At 36.0% G+C, this 15,145-nt stretch overlaps 1 protein-coding gene across 1 annotated transcript; it reads right to left on the reverse strand.

The window, feature by feature from the left end:
- Positions 1-2,362: 2,362 nt before the first annotated feature.
- Positions 2,363-9,120, reverse strand: LOC105317542 (parapinopsin). The gene is made up of 3 exons (XM_011414205.4): positions 7,468-9,120; positions 3,300-3,405; positions 2,363-3,090 (listed from the first exon to the last, which is right to left on the reverse strand). Exons 1-3 carry the CDS (start codon positions 8,101-8,103, stop codon positions 2,642-2,644), a joined length of 1,191 nt encoding a protein of 396 aa, XP_011412507.2. The 5' UTR covers positions 8,104-9,120; the 3' UTR covers positions 2,363-2,641.
- Positions 9,121-15,145: the final 6,025 nt, after the last annotated feature.

Genomic DNA, 15,145 nt, shown 5'->3' on the forward strand with positions numbered 1-15,145 from the left:
TCATCAGAGTGACTCAGGTGACCTAAAATACTATAGATTCTAGTTATACAAAAGTAGAGCTTTGTAAAAACCCAGAACCAATACAATCTTCGCACTGCAAGGGTGCGAAAATTCGACTGGATTATTTTAATCTATGATACTTTCACACACGATTTCAATCCTTTCACCTTCACAATTATTCAAAAGCTTGGTAACTAGATGACATACCCATCCGCTTAGCATCGTTTAAAAATGGGGACAACCCTATAATTCTGTGTTAAGTGTAAATATTTACATTCAATATTTATTTCCCCTATGTTTGCATTTGAAATCTGCGACGTTAAATGTCCTATTTAATTTGATGATTTTTCTTATTGTTCAAAGTCTAGTAAAAGAAAGGCGTGAATTTAACCATTGTTCCCATGCTTTGCTAAAAGCACGCAAACGTCACTTTACTACCAGTAGCGTCGGAAGCAAAGTGGGGGGCTTGATTTTATAAGAAATTCTTGACAAGCAAAACAAAAAAAGATGTTGGGAGGGGGGGGGGGGTCGTTATATGGTTATGTAAATTTGCACAAAAAGTGTGTGTGTGTGGGGGGGGGGGGGGGCGCTATGTCCGTAGAGTATTTATGGATGATTTACAATTGGATCTTTTTTCACACTTCTATTTTTTTTCCCTCTTTGTACTAAATTTATGTTACAATATCTGTTTTAGTTTCTTAAACATTGCTTGGTTTTATCTATAAACTTGACGATTTATTGACCCCCTCCCCGGGTCAACATCAGGGCTGCAAGAAGTCTTCATGGATCACTTTCTTAATTCCTAAGGGGCCCGAGGTGAAACTTTCTCCAAAATTTTCATCAAACAAATAACCATTCTTGATGTGTATTGAGTAGAGTTTAGAACAACTGACGTACCTTGATATACGTTAATTTTAAGAAAGTGTTTTTATATCATTGCTACCTTCTACCTGATGCAACTTTTTTAGATGAACGCGATCCCCTGCACAGACCAGATTTTTTGATGTTGTCCTTAGTTCTTCTCCCACAGAGTATGTATGGTGATATATGTATCTGTTCGAGTTAATCTAAATTCTCCTCTAGTCAACCATACTTCCGCTATTACAAAGACCAAGGACACATTCCGATATACAGTTGCTAAGTTGTAATATGTAATGACCTTTTGATGAAGTTGAAATATAAGATTTTGAAAAGACTAACAGAAGTTTGATGTCGTTGTACAATCTGATTATGATCAACTCTACTCTCGAGAGCGGGAGCGTGTGAAGCAGTAGATTTATATCAAATATGACGTCATTAGGCACAATTACTTCATCCATCGAAGATAAAAATGACTAATTATTTAAAAATGCATCTCTTAATGAAATAATTCTTCAAATTTTAGTAGCTGCAGTACTGTAGCTCCACGGGAAATTCGGGTTGACGAACCGTGGAGTCGACAGTTCCATCCATATAAAAAACTGTATATTTAAGGCGCACAAAATGTTTCGCATGGTTTCGGACTTATTAAACTAGTACAGGAATATATTCTGTAAATATTTTCATATGAAAGAAATTCTAAGAGATCTTACTGTCTAGTGATTCACTACTCTATACTTGCCTCAAACATTTTCTTTAACCTCATTAAGGTGGGTAAAATTCACGTCGGGTCCAAGAGACTGAAGAGTCGCTACTTTTACATGTAGACAAACCGCACCGCTTTTATTGTCGGGACTGGTGAGGATGTTTAAACTATATTCAAAGGAGGATAGAGTACTGACATTTCAAATAAAATGTTTCAGGAATTTAAATTATTTAGTAATATGATTTTCACAGAATATATTCCTAAACAATTTATTAAGTCCAAAACCGTGCGCAACTTTTTTTGCGCAATAAATAAGCATTGAAACTGTGGCTCCTGGATCCGTCAACCCGAATTTCCCAAAGATGTATATTTCTGCAGCTATAACGTTTTAAAGTTTTTTATTAAAAAAGATAATGGCAACCAACTCTCAATGACGACGACTTTATTTCGCGATCTACTAAAGGTTCACTGGTTTGCACTGTATTTTTGCGATGGACAAAAATCTCATTCAGTTGCAGAGGACAATCCAGGACTATATCTGATAATTGCTAAAAAATATACATTCGCGACGACAAATTGTTATTGAACATCGCGTATTTTTCTCGCTTGTGAATACAAGTTAGTTTGAAGCATTTGCATCAAGCTATATTTAACTGGAATTGGGAAAATTTCTTGATTCAGTTCCGAAAACATAGTGTAAGGACCCCAAATTTCTGTTTTTGTTGGTTGTAGCTATCCTTCAAATGCCACAGCCTGTCAGTATGTTATTTACACAGAGTTTATTTATTTGATACCGTTTTATTTCTACACGCATTTCTACAACTGATTATTTCCACAGAACTGATTTACAATTGTCAAAAATCGTTTCATTCGATTTTTAACTACCTGAAATACTGTTATACACGTATATAACATGCATTATAATGTTAAAATTGAATCACCTAATATAAGTACTTGTTGTAATATATAATATTCTAAAGAACAGTCCACGCACTAAATATTATTAGTACGATCGATACGATCCAATTCATCACATACATTGTATATTTCATCTTTCCAGTACGCATGCGCACATCACTAACAAACGTTTCCGGTTTTTGATGGTCCCTGCACTACGACATGGGGGACATTGATCTGACTGACCCCCATCGTCTCCGTTTTTTGTCCATATTCTGAAACCGAGACTGCAGGCCCTTGCTTGGTAGTAGTCTGACGTAATGGCGTGAGTCTGTTCGATTTATGACGTAGTTCCTGTGGCTCCTGTGGTGGCGAGGATTCCGTCTCCCTGTGTTTCAGCTCGTCCCGCTGGAGAAGCTTCTCGCCGAGAGACTTACAGGGCATAGTCTTATAGAAAGCGATTCGGAACTGCCGATTGGTCCAGAGGTAGATGAGAGGATCCCAAATACACGAAGACTTGGCCACTACGGCGGGGATGGTGATGATATAGACTGGGATATCCCGGGATTCCCCAATAATGGCCCACACGCTGACGACTGTGTATGGTGTCCAGGACCACAGATAGGAAGCTAAAAATACATCATCATCATCATCATCATCGTTTAAATCATCATCATCCTCATCATTATAATTATCATCATTAAAATTGTCATTGGTCATCATCATCATTGCTGTCATCATTAGAATCCTCATCAACGTCAAAATAGAAAAATAAGAATCCTGAATGATGGACCTAATTCAAATTTTCGCTAAAACAGAGCATGATAATCACACTTACCTAGCATGTAAGCTATTGTTTTAAACATTTTCTTCTCCATCTTGAGGTTTTTTCTAGCAATTCTGCTACTTGTGTCCCAAATGCCACTTCTAGCAACATGGCGGATCTAGAAAATTTAATTGTAAACATAGTCAACATGTTAATAATATAATGTATATACAATCTAATGATATATTATTTTAATGATGTAAATAATACAAAAAATATTAATACAAGATATTCTTTATTTCTTCTATCAGCGGCACTATTCCCCACTTTTTAAAAATTCTACAAATCCTCGTCAAACCATATAATTGACAAGACATAAGTAACAACTGAGATTGTCATGGATATACTTTAATATGACTGAGATTGTCAACTATATATGTAAACTTTAGTATTACTGCGCTAATACAACTGACAATCCTTGCAATCATTCTGAAGTGATTGGGGTATTCTTGTCCAATATTGGGATATTGAGAAACCGGGTACGTAATGGCGACATTAAGATATGACTGATTGTGTCTGGGTGAGGTCATCTTCACCATCCCTCATTGACCAGAAAACTTTACAACTGTAACCCAAGAAGACCCGAGCCAATATACAGAACACACCGTGTCTTTTGTTCAATGAGCAGAAATAAACGACCATCTAGTGGTATGCTATCTTTTATATCAAACTCGCTTTCCTCCTGTTCTTTTTAACAATCCCTGTTCTTTTACTAATATTAATGCTTCCTTTGTTTTTGAATTGTACTTAAGAGAACGTTTGTTACAAAAAAAACACAACCGATTTAGTGTTATAATCGGCTCTACGACTTGCTATTAACAGCGCTGGCTTAGTCACTACCTCCACTCCACTTGTTGTCCCCTATTAGTATATGTGATTTCACCTTTTGTGGACTTAAATGATCATGTTGTACAACACACTTCCCTTTGCTTATGCTGGTAATGGTTGAAATGTAAACGCCATTCCTCAATAGCGCTTACTTCAGCTTCGTTTCCGCTTAGGTTATATAGCACTTTGCCATTTATATTCAAAAATTCCAAATATTTTAGCATACGAAAGCCGAATATCCTCTTTATTCCGGCCATTGGCTCTGTCACCTAATGGAATCGCAATATGGTGTAACATCCTAACGACGATATCCACTCTCTGTAACCTCGAGCCGGGGACCACTTTCTGTAACCACATGACCACTCTTTGTAACCGGTTTATCTGGAGGTGAACGTGAATTTAGCATAAAATCTTGCGCCGGTTCTGATGAAATGACGCAAAATATCACGATTCGGATTCTTATTTTGTCATTATTTTGGCTTGCGACATTAATTTCTATAGAATGAAGAGCACGAAAATGTCAGAGGATATAAGGCTTGTCTACTGATAATAAAACGTCAATGAACGCGCGAATGGGTGATGGTTCAATTAACAAACAATGGTGTATAGTTCCACAGAGTTGTGACGAAATTAAGAAGTTGAATATGAATTTGAAATAGACTGTACAATCGTTATTGCAATAGGTGTTATCATGGAATCGACTAGAGGGTCAGCGCTGTATAAATAGTGAACTTATAATAACCATTGAACGTAACTCTTTTTTTTTTTATAATAACCAAAATAAAAGTTTAAAGAAAATATCAAATATCTAAATAATACGAAAAACCGTTTTTATATATACCCATCATTTTAAACCGTCTCATGCCAAAAAATTTTTTTTTATCGTCAAAGTTAAAATTCATTTACATTTTACTGTACATGTCGTGTCTCTACGATTGTATTATATACGTTTATAAATGTACGTAAGTGTATATATATCGGTTTGATGTACATAACATACCATCAATTTTAAATGTCGTAAGAATGAATAAACAATTTAAGTAGAACTATTTTGAATAAAAATTAGCAGGATTGGTAGGTGCTAATTGAAATTTTGTTATTCACAAAATCACTGAACATTTCTCAAAGAAATTGACCATAATACTAAATCTCGCTGTAAAGTGTATTTATCAATGCCAGAATGTTTTGATTTGTTCCACTGAAAGTCCATTTCACGCAAATGTTAATTAAATTTTCTGTTATGGTCTCATTAATACAAATAAAGGATTGTCACGGATCCTGCTATAGAAGGAAGTTTTGGCATCATCTCTGACGAGAATTGCCGAGCTATTTCCGTGAGCCTCTATTTGATAGCGCCTCTACATGACACGGCACGGACTATTATCATTAAACTCAATTACTGCGGTATTCTTTCGTGTCATACCATTCGGCGGATAAACGAAGGTTTTAATTGAAACAACGAAAGATTTTAATCAAATCAACCCACTAATTAACGCTTCCAACAGAAAGGAAACACATGCACTTAAAGCTGAAATAAATTGTTTCAGAATACAATATAAAATCTTCATGTATACAAATGGAAAATTTCTTCCAACCACTTTTTTGTTCAGATAATATGAATATGAAATAGAGCCTTCCAGACCTCCGTAAGAGAGTGAAGATATAAGGCCTTCGACATTATATAAATAGTGCCTGTTTGGTAGGGTAACAGTTGAAATTGACACCCCGAGAAAACCATTGTTAACCAGGTTGACAATGGTTTACGAGGGGGTGTCAAATTCAACTGCTACCCTCCTAAACAGGCACTATTTGTTTCATTAAACTGAATCTCTTAAATTTTAAAGAACATTTTACTGCTTTTATATCATCTTCGCTAGCCAAGGGTTTTCGGTCCATGGGGAGCAAAGTGGACCGAAAACCCTTGGCTGGCGAAGATGCTTTTATATACAAATGACTTGAATTCTACGGCGAACCGTACACGCATAATTTACGCGCATATAACAATTCGTTTTGCTACCCGTTGCCAAGTGTGTTGCTGACGCTAAGGGTAATAGTATATAAATAGTGCCTGTTTGGGAGGGTAACAGTTGAAATTGACACCCCGAGAAAACCATTGTCAACCGACGCGAAGCGGAGATTGACAATGGTTTTCTCGGGGTGTCAATTTCAACTGTTACCCTCCCAAACAGGCACTATTTATTTTGTTATACTGAATGTCTTTTTTAAAATTTTTAAGAAAATTTTACTGCTTTTATATAGGAATAACGTGAATTCTACAGCGAACCGTACGCGCATAATTTTCGCGCATGTAACATTTTTTAATGTTACCCGTTGCCAAGTGCGTTGCTAACGCTGAGGGTAATAGTAAATATTATTAACTGCGTCTTAACCAATCAGATTTCAGTATTTAACATGAAAGTATAACAAAACGGATTATCAACTGCGTCTAAACCAAACAGATTTTAGTATTTAACATGAAAGTATAAAAATAGCGTTTAAAAATTACTTGGAATCAGTACATAACAACGTGTCATTTGACCGTTGGTCTGAGCATTTGGTATTGGCTATTTGATTTGTCAGTCATTTGTTTCTGCTGAAGAAGAATCGAAATATATACTTTGTTCAAAAACAAAATACGAAGACGACATAAACAAATAGACATATTCCAGTTCTGGGTTTTCATACATCCTGTTTACTAGTATCGAATGTCTTTTTTTCTTTTTTTTCAAAATAGGGTAAAACATTTTTGTTCAACAAATTTTTGAAAAAAATATTTGGTTTTAGTTTCGTTCTCATTCCTATTGTGTTTATTTCAAAAAATGGATTAAGACAGATTTCAGAAATGCTATAATAAAAACAACCGTTTATAGATTTAAAGCAAATGTATGGCATGGAATCACGCATTTATACACGCTCTTGCCTTAGTTCAGTATACATTTATTATTCTATTTTTTTTTTACTCCAAAATAACAATCCTTCAAATAAGCTCATATATGTGAACACAATTCTACAGTTAATCAATATACAGACAACGAAAAATTAAATTGGACTTGTAATAAGACATATATGTATGACATTCGGACAGAACTTTTAGCGGTAAATGTCTTATTTTCCGATTTCAAAAGCCTTACATGTAATAACACCAATTTAAGCATGATCATGACTGGAATGACATTCACCGAATCCTAAAACAAAACCAATTGTAAATGCACAAAGAACGAAAAGCGGATTCCATTTTGAATAAAAGTACAGTAATTGAAAAACTCGGAAAAACAAAACGGCTTCATTTATTTTAACAAACGAGGCAATTAAAAGTTTTATGTTCAAGTAATAATGCAGGAGTGTAACTTACCGTCATGAAGACTCGATAGTAAGAGAAAACAATCAGACCCAGTGGAATACACAGGCTCCATATCGTAATGGCAACGTTGTAGCTGGCGGACCCGATCTCCTTCGAGTCCCATTCCACGGCACAAGAGGTGCGGGCGGGCTCATACGTGTATTTCCCCCACCCAAAGTGTGGGAAGGAGGCCCAGAGCAGTCCCTGTATCCACACGACCAGAACCGCGACCACCGCCACACGTTTGGTGACCCTATGGGCGCTGAGAGGCTTAGCAATGACGATATACCTGTCCACAGCAATCACTGCGTGGGTGTACAGATTCGTGAGTCCCATCAAGTACAGCCAGAACCCCTCGAACACGCAAACCCTGTCCCCCCAGAAGTAGTAGCGATTGAAGTGGGCCACCATCGAAATGAGTGCGACACAGCTCATGCCAACATCCCCCAATAAAAGAGAGATCACAAAAATGTTAGTAGGCGATCGCAAATGTTTGTTTTGGGCAAAGACAGCTAGACTTGTGATGTTCATGAAAGGTCCTAGCGTAACTACTATGAGTAGACCCGACCCTATCACATAATACAGAGGAATCGGGATCGGGTATTTCGAAACTTCAACCTCATTCATCGTAATATTTAGTAAATCCATCGTGCCGTTGTTTCCTGGTGTAGTGTTGTTAAAACAAAAAGCAGCGGTGTTTATTTGAAGTACTTCAGCTGCAATTCCCAGTGGGTCTCTGGAGCTTACGAACTTGTATTAACAGAAAGCGATAATTAACTTTACTAAGACACCAATATCTAATTGTCCAGGTAAAAGCAATTGTCAATCTCCTCATTCTCCTTAAGGTTTAAGGGGTGGGCCTAGTGAATCCATCCATTAATTTAGATACACATATACCTAAACTCTAACAAGATTGATGCCGATTGCCTGGCAAGGTTAGAAGAGCGATGTGTTGCATCAAACTAAGACAAATGCTCTCAATCCGTGAGAATATCGCTTATATATACCACGAATTCATCAGATGCGTAGGTGAACCATGCAATCTTGTCTCACTCTTGATGGAGAATTTTTTTTTAGTCCAACACAGCAGAGAAATTAGCACCACAGAAGATATGGCATCCAAGAGGTTTGTGGCTTATGATTCTCTAATGAGACTTCAGACATGTCCGTTCTAATTGCTTATTGTGTGGAACACTGGTTAGCTTCTATCGATAAATTGCTGCCACAACTCTCTTACTGTAAGTATCACTGACCGCTAGAATCTGATAAAACTTGAAGACTGTTCATCTTAAAACAGATAATGATAAACGTAGAATAGTTTAACATCGTAAGATGGCAACTGAATTTCACAGAATAATGAGAAACTACATACGGGTCATCCACGGATACTCATTTTCTCCGGTTTATCCAGGTGAGTGTCAATGTTAAAACACACTAAACGCGGATTTCACTTAACACTAAACAGTATGAACGGTATTATAACCTCTCTGCAACCCCAGTTGCAATTTATTGACATATATAGAAGTCCATAAGCAGCGTAACGACGGCACAGTCCTCATCGATGGGCCTTGGTGACACTCTGCTTATCTTTAAGCAGTGAATGCCACAACAAGATTATCGCAACATTTGAGAAGAAAATAATAAACATTAAACAATCCAATCAATACATATTCCTGCTATTAGAAACCGTGATGAAATGATTTTATAAAGCTGCCTATCTATATCCTCTGTGACGTTACCAGAAATTACACGTAGCATTCAAACTCAGTTGAAATGTTAAAGAGTAGTTCTTATGCACTGAAAAAAGTTAATTTTGTTCCCGTTGTGCACACAAAGTATCAAAAGTATAAAGAATGTTCTTAACACCGTGTTCGGAGTTAGTCCTACATGCGGATGACCTCGTTCTGCTAATGGAGTAGGCCATAAATTTTTTTTATTGCGAATGGAGAATAAATTGTTTTGATAATAATGTGCAGGATACTTATGATACTAGACTGGACTTTTGTAGAATTATAATTCAAGCGTTTGAATGGGACTTTTTTGTTTACATATGGCCTCTAAATAATATTGGTTTAGAAAAGTATCCTGATTGTATAGCCACTATTGTACATGTATAGTAAGTGTATAGCCTGTATAGTATAATCAGTGTAATGAAGTACTGACGGGAGTTGATTTTATCGATTATCATTTATTTTAAAATCAACTTATCTTGCATGGCAATAAGTTTCTAGTCTGTATTTGAATTACGCTTTTTTTATTTATATGAATTTTTAGACTTTTCCGACAAGATTTTCGAGAAACCCCATATGAATCAGGTTGTGTAATATTTAAAGATAGATTTCAAACTATGTATTAGTAATCGAAACAATTCTAAGAATCGTATGGATCCAGGCACTATTGATATAGAACTCTAGTCTTGTTCAACCAGACGCTCGGCTGTCTCCGTTTATATCCGACAAGCAAGAGAGCCTCTCTGCTTGTCGGAGATTTACGGAGACAACCGAGCGTCTGGTTGAACGAGACTTTATTAAACTCTGGCGTAGGAACACATAAGACTACAAAAATATCTAAATTGTTCGTATCAGATAAAATCTGACTATTTTCAAAGTGTTTATAGATAAATTTCCTTGAAAAACAATGCTTCAGCATACATTACATCGAATTTTTCTATTATGTTCCAAAACTAAGTCTTGTCAGCGGTGAAGATTTGTGCTTAGGTCCAAACACTGTTTCACTTCGGTTTGCTAGAGTAACTGTATAGGAGAGTTGATTAAAACCAACTCCCAATAATACACTGAACTAAAGTTCTAAGTGTTCATTATTACCGGCTTCATTATAAAGGGTTGAAATAAGTTACAGTCTCCGGGTTGTGCACTTCCTCTCTTTTGTGATTGGTAGAAAAGACCTGATAAGTAAATTTACATTTTTTTATTGGTTGAAATACTGTTCGACACAAGGGAAATAATTTTGTAATAAGTTTTTTACGTAAGACTTAGCAAATCGCAGATTTCTTATCTAAAGAAGGGAGAAAACAGAAAAAAACCCAATAAAAATGGCTATGAATGAAACTAAAGCTTTATTTTTTTCAAGTACAACTAGTTAAAGTTGTAATTGCTTTTTTCTTCTTGTTTTGTTTGTGCTAATACAAACAAAAGCCCATGGGCCACATCGCTCACCTGAGCAACGATAGACATGTTAAATCAGCTTAATAGAGTCATATTAAAAAATATGTGAACAATGTGGTATATTACATGTAGATTCTGTATAAATAAATGTCCATTTCCCCCTTCCCCCTCCTCCCGGATATTATTGTGTTTATGATCCAGTCCCAGATGATTTTATAGCCATATCACATGTTGAGCATTGCAGTTCTCAAAAAGATCCTAAACAATTGTTTATAAACGGGATATAAACCCACATCACACTCTGAACCTCTTGTGAGGCCCAAGAATCGTCCAGGGGCTAAAGTCTTAACAATTTTAAAGAATCGGCAATATGTCAAAATGCTTGCATATAAGGAAAATTATACATGATAACATTTCAGTTTTTGTGAATAATTTAAATGTTTTCCTTTGTACAACTAGATCCCCAACGTGGCCCCACCCTACTCCTCAAAATTTTGATTTTAACGAATTTGAATCCACACTGTTGCTTTTACCTAAGTTACAGTTTTTCTAGGCAAATGGTTTTTTAGGAGATTTTAAGATTTTTCTTTATATATTCCAACGTAAAAATTTGCCTCCCTCTTGTTGTGACCCCATCCTACCCCCGGGAATCATGATTTGAACAAACTTGAATCTACACAACCTGACGATGCTTCCACACAAGTATCAGCTTTCTTGGTTGATTAGTTTCTGAGAAGAAGCTTTTAACAAACTGTTCACTATATATCCTATATAAAAATTCGACCCCCAATTGTGGCCCAACCCTACCCCCGGGAGTCATGATTTTCACAACTTAAAACTTGAATGCTAAATATCAACATTCAGCTTTCCTGGCCAAATGGTTCATGAGAAGATGATTTTTAACGATTTACTCAATATATACCTTTGTAAAATTCGACCTTCTCCCTTGTGGGCCCACCCTACCCCTGGGAGTCATAATTTTCACAACTTTGAATCTACACTACCTGAGGATGCTTCCACACAAGTTTTAGCTTTCCTGGCTGATTGGTTTTTGAGAAGATTTTTAACTCTATATATTCCAATGTAAAAATTCCAACACCCCCCCCCCCCATTGGGGCCCGCCCTACCCCTGGGAGTCATGATTTTCACAACTTTTAATCTACACTACTTAAGGATTTCTCCACACAAGTTTTAGCTTTCCTGGCTGATTGGTTTTTGAGAAGAGGATAGTTAACTCTATATATTCCTATGTAAAAATTCCAACACCCCCTCCCCCCAATTGTGGGCCCGCCCTACCCCCGGGAGTCATGATTTTCACAACTGTGAATCTACACTACATAAGGATTTCTCCACACAAGTTTTAGCTTTCCTGGCTGATTTGTTTATGAGGAGAATATTTTTAAGGATTAACTCTATATATTCCTTTGTAAAATTCGACCCCCCCCCCGTTGTGGGCCCGCCCTACCCCTGGGAGTCATGATTTTCACAACTTTAAATCTACACTACCTTGGGATGTCTCCACACAAGTTTCAGCATTCTTGGCTGATTAGTTTCTGAGAAGAAGATTTTTAAGGATCTACTCTATATATTTCTAAGTAAAAAGTCGTCCCCATTGTAGCCCCACCCTACCCCCGGGGGTCATGATTTTCACAATTTTGAATCTACACTACCTGAGGATGCTTCCACACAAGTTTCAGCTTTCCTGGGCAAATTGTTCTTGAGAATATTACTATGTAAAATTCGACCCCAATTGTGGGCCCACCCTTCCTCTGGGGGTCATAATTTTCACAATTTTGAATTTACATTACCTAAGGATGCTTCCACGAAAATTTCAGCTTTTCTGACCAAATGGTTCTTGAGAAGAAGATTCTTAAATATTTCTCAAAAATTTTCAATAATTCCTAATTATCTCCCCTTGTAAAAGGTCCTTAATTTTCACAACTTTGAATCCCCTTTGCCTAAAGATGCATTGTGCCAAGTTTGGTTGAAATTGGTCCAGAGGTTCTGGAGAAGATGTTGACAATGAGAAAAGTTTACGGACAGACGGACGGACGACAGACTAAATGTGATCAGACAAGCTTATCTTTTAAAAAGATTGGTGAGCTAGCGCCGTAGCCATCCTAAAACAAAGAAGCAGATTTCTAAAACATTGGTTGAAATTCCTGAATCGATTAATTAACAATAAGAAGGCACAGTGGTTACTGGAATTGTGCTGGAGTGGGGTCTCAATTTAGAATTGTGAATGTAGAGTGGGCTTCACATCGGCAATGGGTTAGCTCATTGACTGTGCCTTAATCATTATGTTTCTACTGTAATTTCAATTTCGAGGTGAAATTTTTCAAGTACCATAGGTACTGTTGTGTAGCAATCGTATCTTCTCGAGCCTTTCCGGCATTTCCGGCAAGTTCGAAAACATATCCGAGGTTTTCCGAGCTTGAAGGAATTTAAGATAAAGCTAGCTATTTATTATAACATTTAGAATAACTTTGCATTATAAAACCTAAGCTACTGTTACTTTTTTACATTTTCAATAAAACACAAAACTTCATGTGAAGATGATAAAACGAAATTCAAATGGTACAGTTTATCTACAGTAGTACAGTATTCCAGAATCCTCTACAATGGAGTCGAGCATGTGTATTCCAGTGAAAATGACTAACGTAGTTGCTAGCGCTCGAGAGCGCTTGCAAATATTCAATTGAGCTTTCAGCTCAGGTGAGCTAATAATGTGAAAATATGATACGGTGTGGCTAATATCAGCAAAGAAAATTGCATACTAGATACGGTAAAACTAATATCAGTAAAACAATTTACCTGCGAATTTAATAAAATAATATATCTCTTCCTTAGATCTCATTTTCCCTTCTTGGTCGATCTCAAACAACAAACATATGGTACACATTTCTCAATTTTAGACACGCACACTTAAAAGGCACATATATTCAAAAAAAAATTCCACAAGCCAAGGCATGTAGCGGAAGGCAACAATTTTATGAAAAATAATTTATTATAATTTTCTCAAGTTCTGGTTTGGTAGAATTTCGCTAAGAGTTTATTTTTTGTTTTAAGTTGCTGATGGAAAATACTTTAAAAATAGAAGAGAAAAATTGTATCAAAATAAATTTCCTTCGTATTGTTTAATATTTGATACAATGTTGAGGTTAAACTGCAAATTGAAAGTTAATACCATCTGTGTTATAAGCAATGCAGACCAATGTTCCAACGGCTCTGGCTGTTTTCTGAATGATCATTTAGCCATGTAAAGTATTTTTCTTTTTAAACTAACACCAAAAACTAATATCAGTCACAAAAATGCCAATCATATTAAGCACGAGCAGAATAATACCCAAATAATGTTTTGACGTTTCATATAGTCAAGCAATTTTTATTCTTTTTAGAGATTCTATTTGCTTTTAATATAGAAACTACTAGAATTTTCATGCCTTCATTATTCTTTGAAATAGAATCTTTAAAACAAACTTTGGTCCCTAGCAGGGTGTCATAGACAGAGTAATGGTTTTAACAATAAAATATATCTGTAAAAGAAGATAAAAGAAATCCCAATGGTATGGAGTTGATTTTAGATTAGTCTAGAGTGTCCTTAAAAAGGAGACAAACTGAAGAATTTTCGAAATTTTTTTTAAAAAATGCGCCGGTAGGATTTCTTAAGTAGAAACTAATTGAATACAATGAATGATGCTCAGTAAGAAATGCTTTGGAATGGAGGATAGTTTCTCATGGGCATCACCAGTAGATGCGTGACTTGAGGGTCAGAGTGGAAATTACAGATGCCAGAGAATGTTAAAACATAACCAAGACAAAGTACATGGAATGCTTCCAGAAATCTCTATAATTTTTAGAATATTACTTATAGCTTAATTATTTTACCTTGATACAGGCCTAGAAAGATACAGCGAGTTTCATTGTCTTTGATTTCAATTGCAATCAGAAAAAATAACAAATTACAACTTTAGTGTAGGTTGAAAACATCAAAGGTAATACATACATACAATGTCTTTTCATAATTTGTTTTCCCGGAATTCATCGATTACAATGACAGGGGCAAGGCCCGTTTTGACATTAATTTCAACAATTGTAACATTAATTAAAGAGATTATAATATGACACCCTATGATCAACGAACTGTCTTACCTTTCCTACTGTTTTCTAATTTTTATGCTTCTATTTATTTTGTTTGAAAAAAATTGATTCTAGTCCCCATGAACTTTGAAAAAGAAAGCAAGAACATTTTTTTAGTATGAAAGCATAGAAGGCTCACTCCTGATCCTACATAGAAGGCTCACTCCTGATCCTACATAGAAGGCTCACTCCTGATCCTACCTCTAAATTTTTAGAGGATGTGTTTGCTCTGTTACTGTTTTGTATTTTTCTTTTGACGTTTATTTTGAACACTGTTCTTTTTCATCACGTCATCATAATTATGTAGGATAGCTTCTCGAAATTTCTCGATGATTCTTTAGATGACTACAATAGACATTTCTGCCCAAAGACGTAAACATTTATAATCGAATACGTCATTCGAAAAACACTTCTAACAACTGGGG

This window comes from Magallana gigas, chromosome 7 (assembly GCF_963853765.1).
Source record: "Magallana gigas chromosome 7, xbMagGiga1.1, whole genome shotgun sequence".
NCBI lineage: Eukaryota > Metazoa > Mollusca > Bivalvia > Ostreida > Ostreidae > Magallana > Magallana gigas.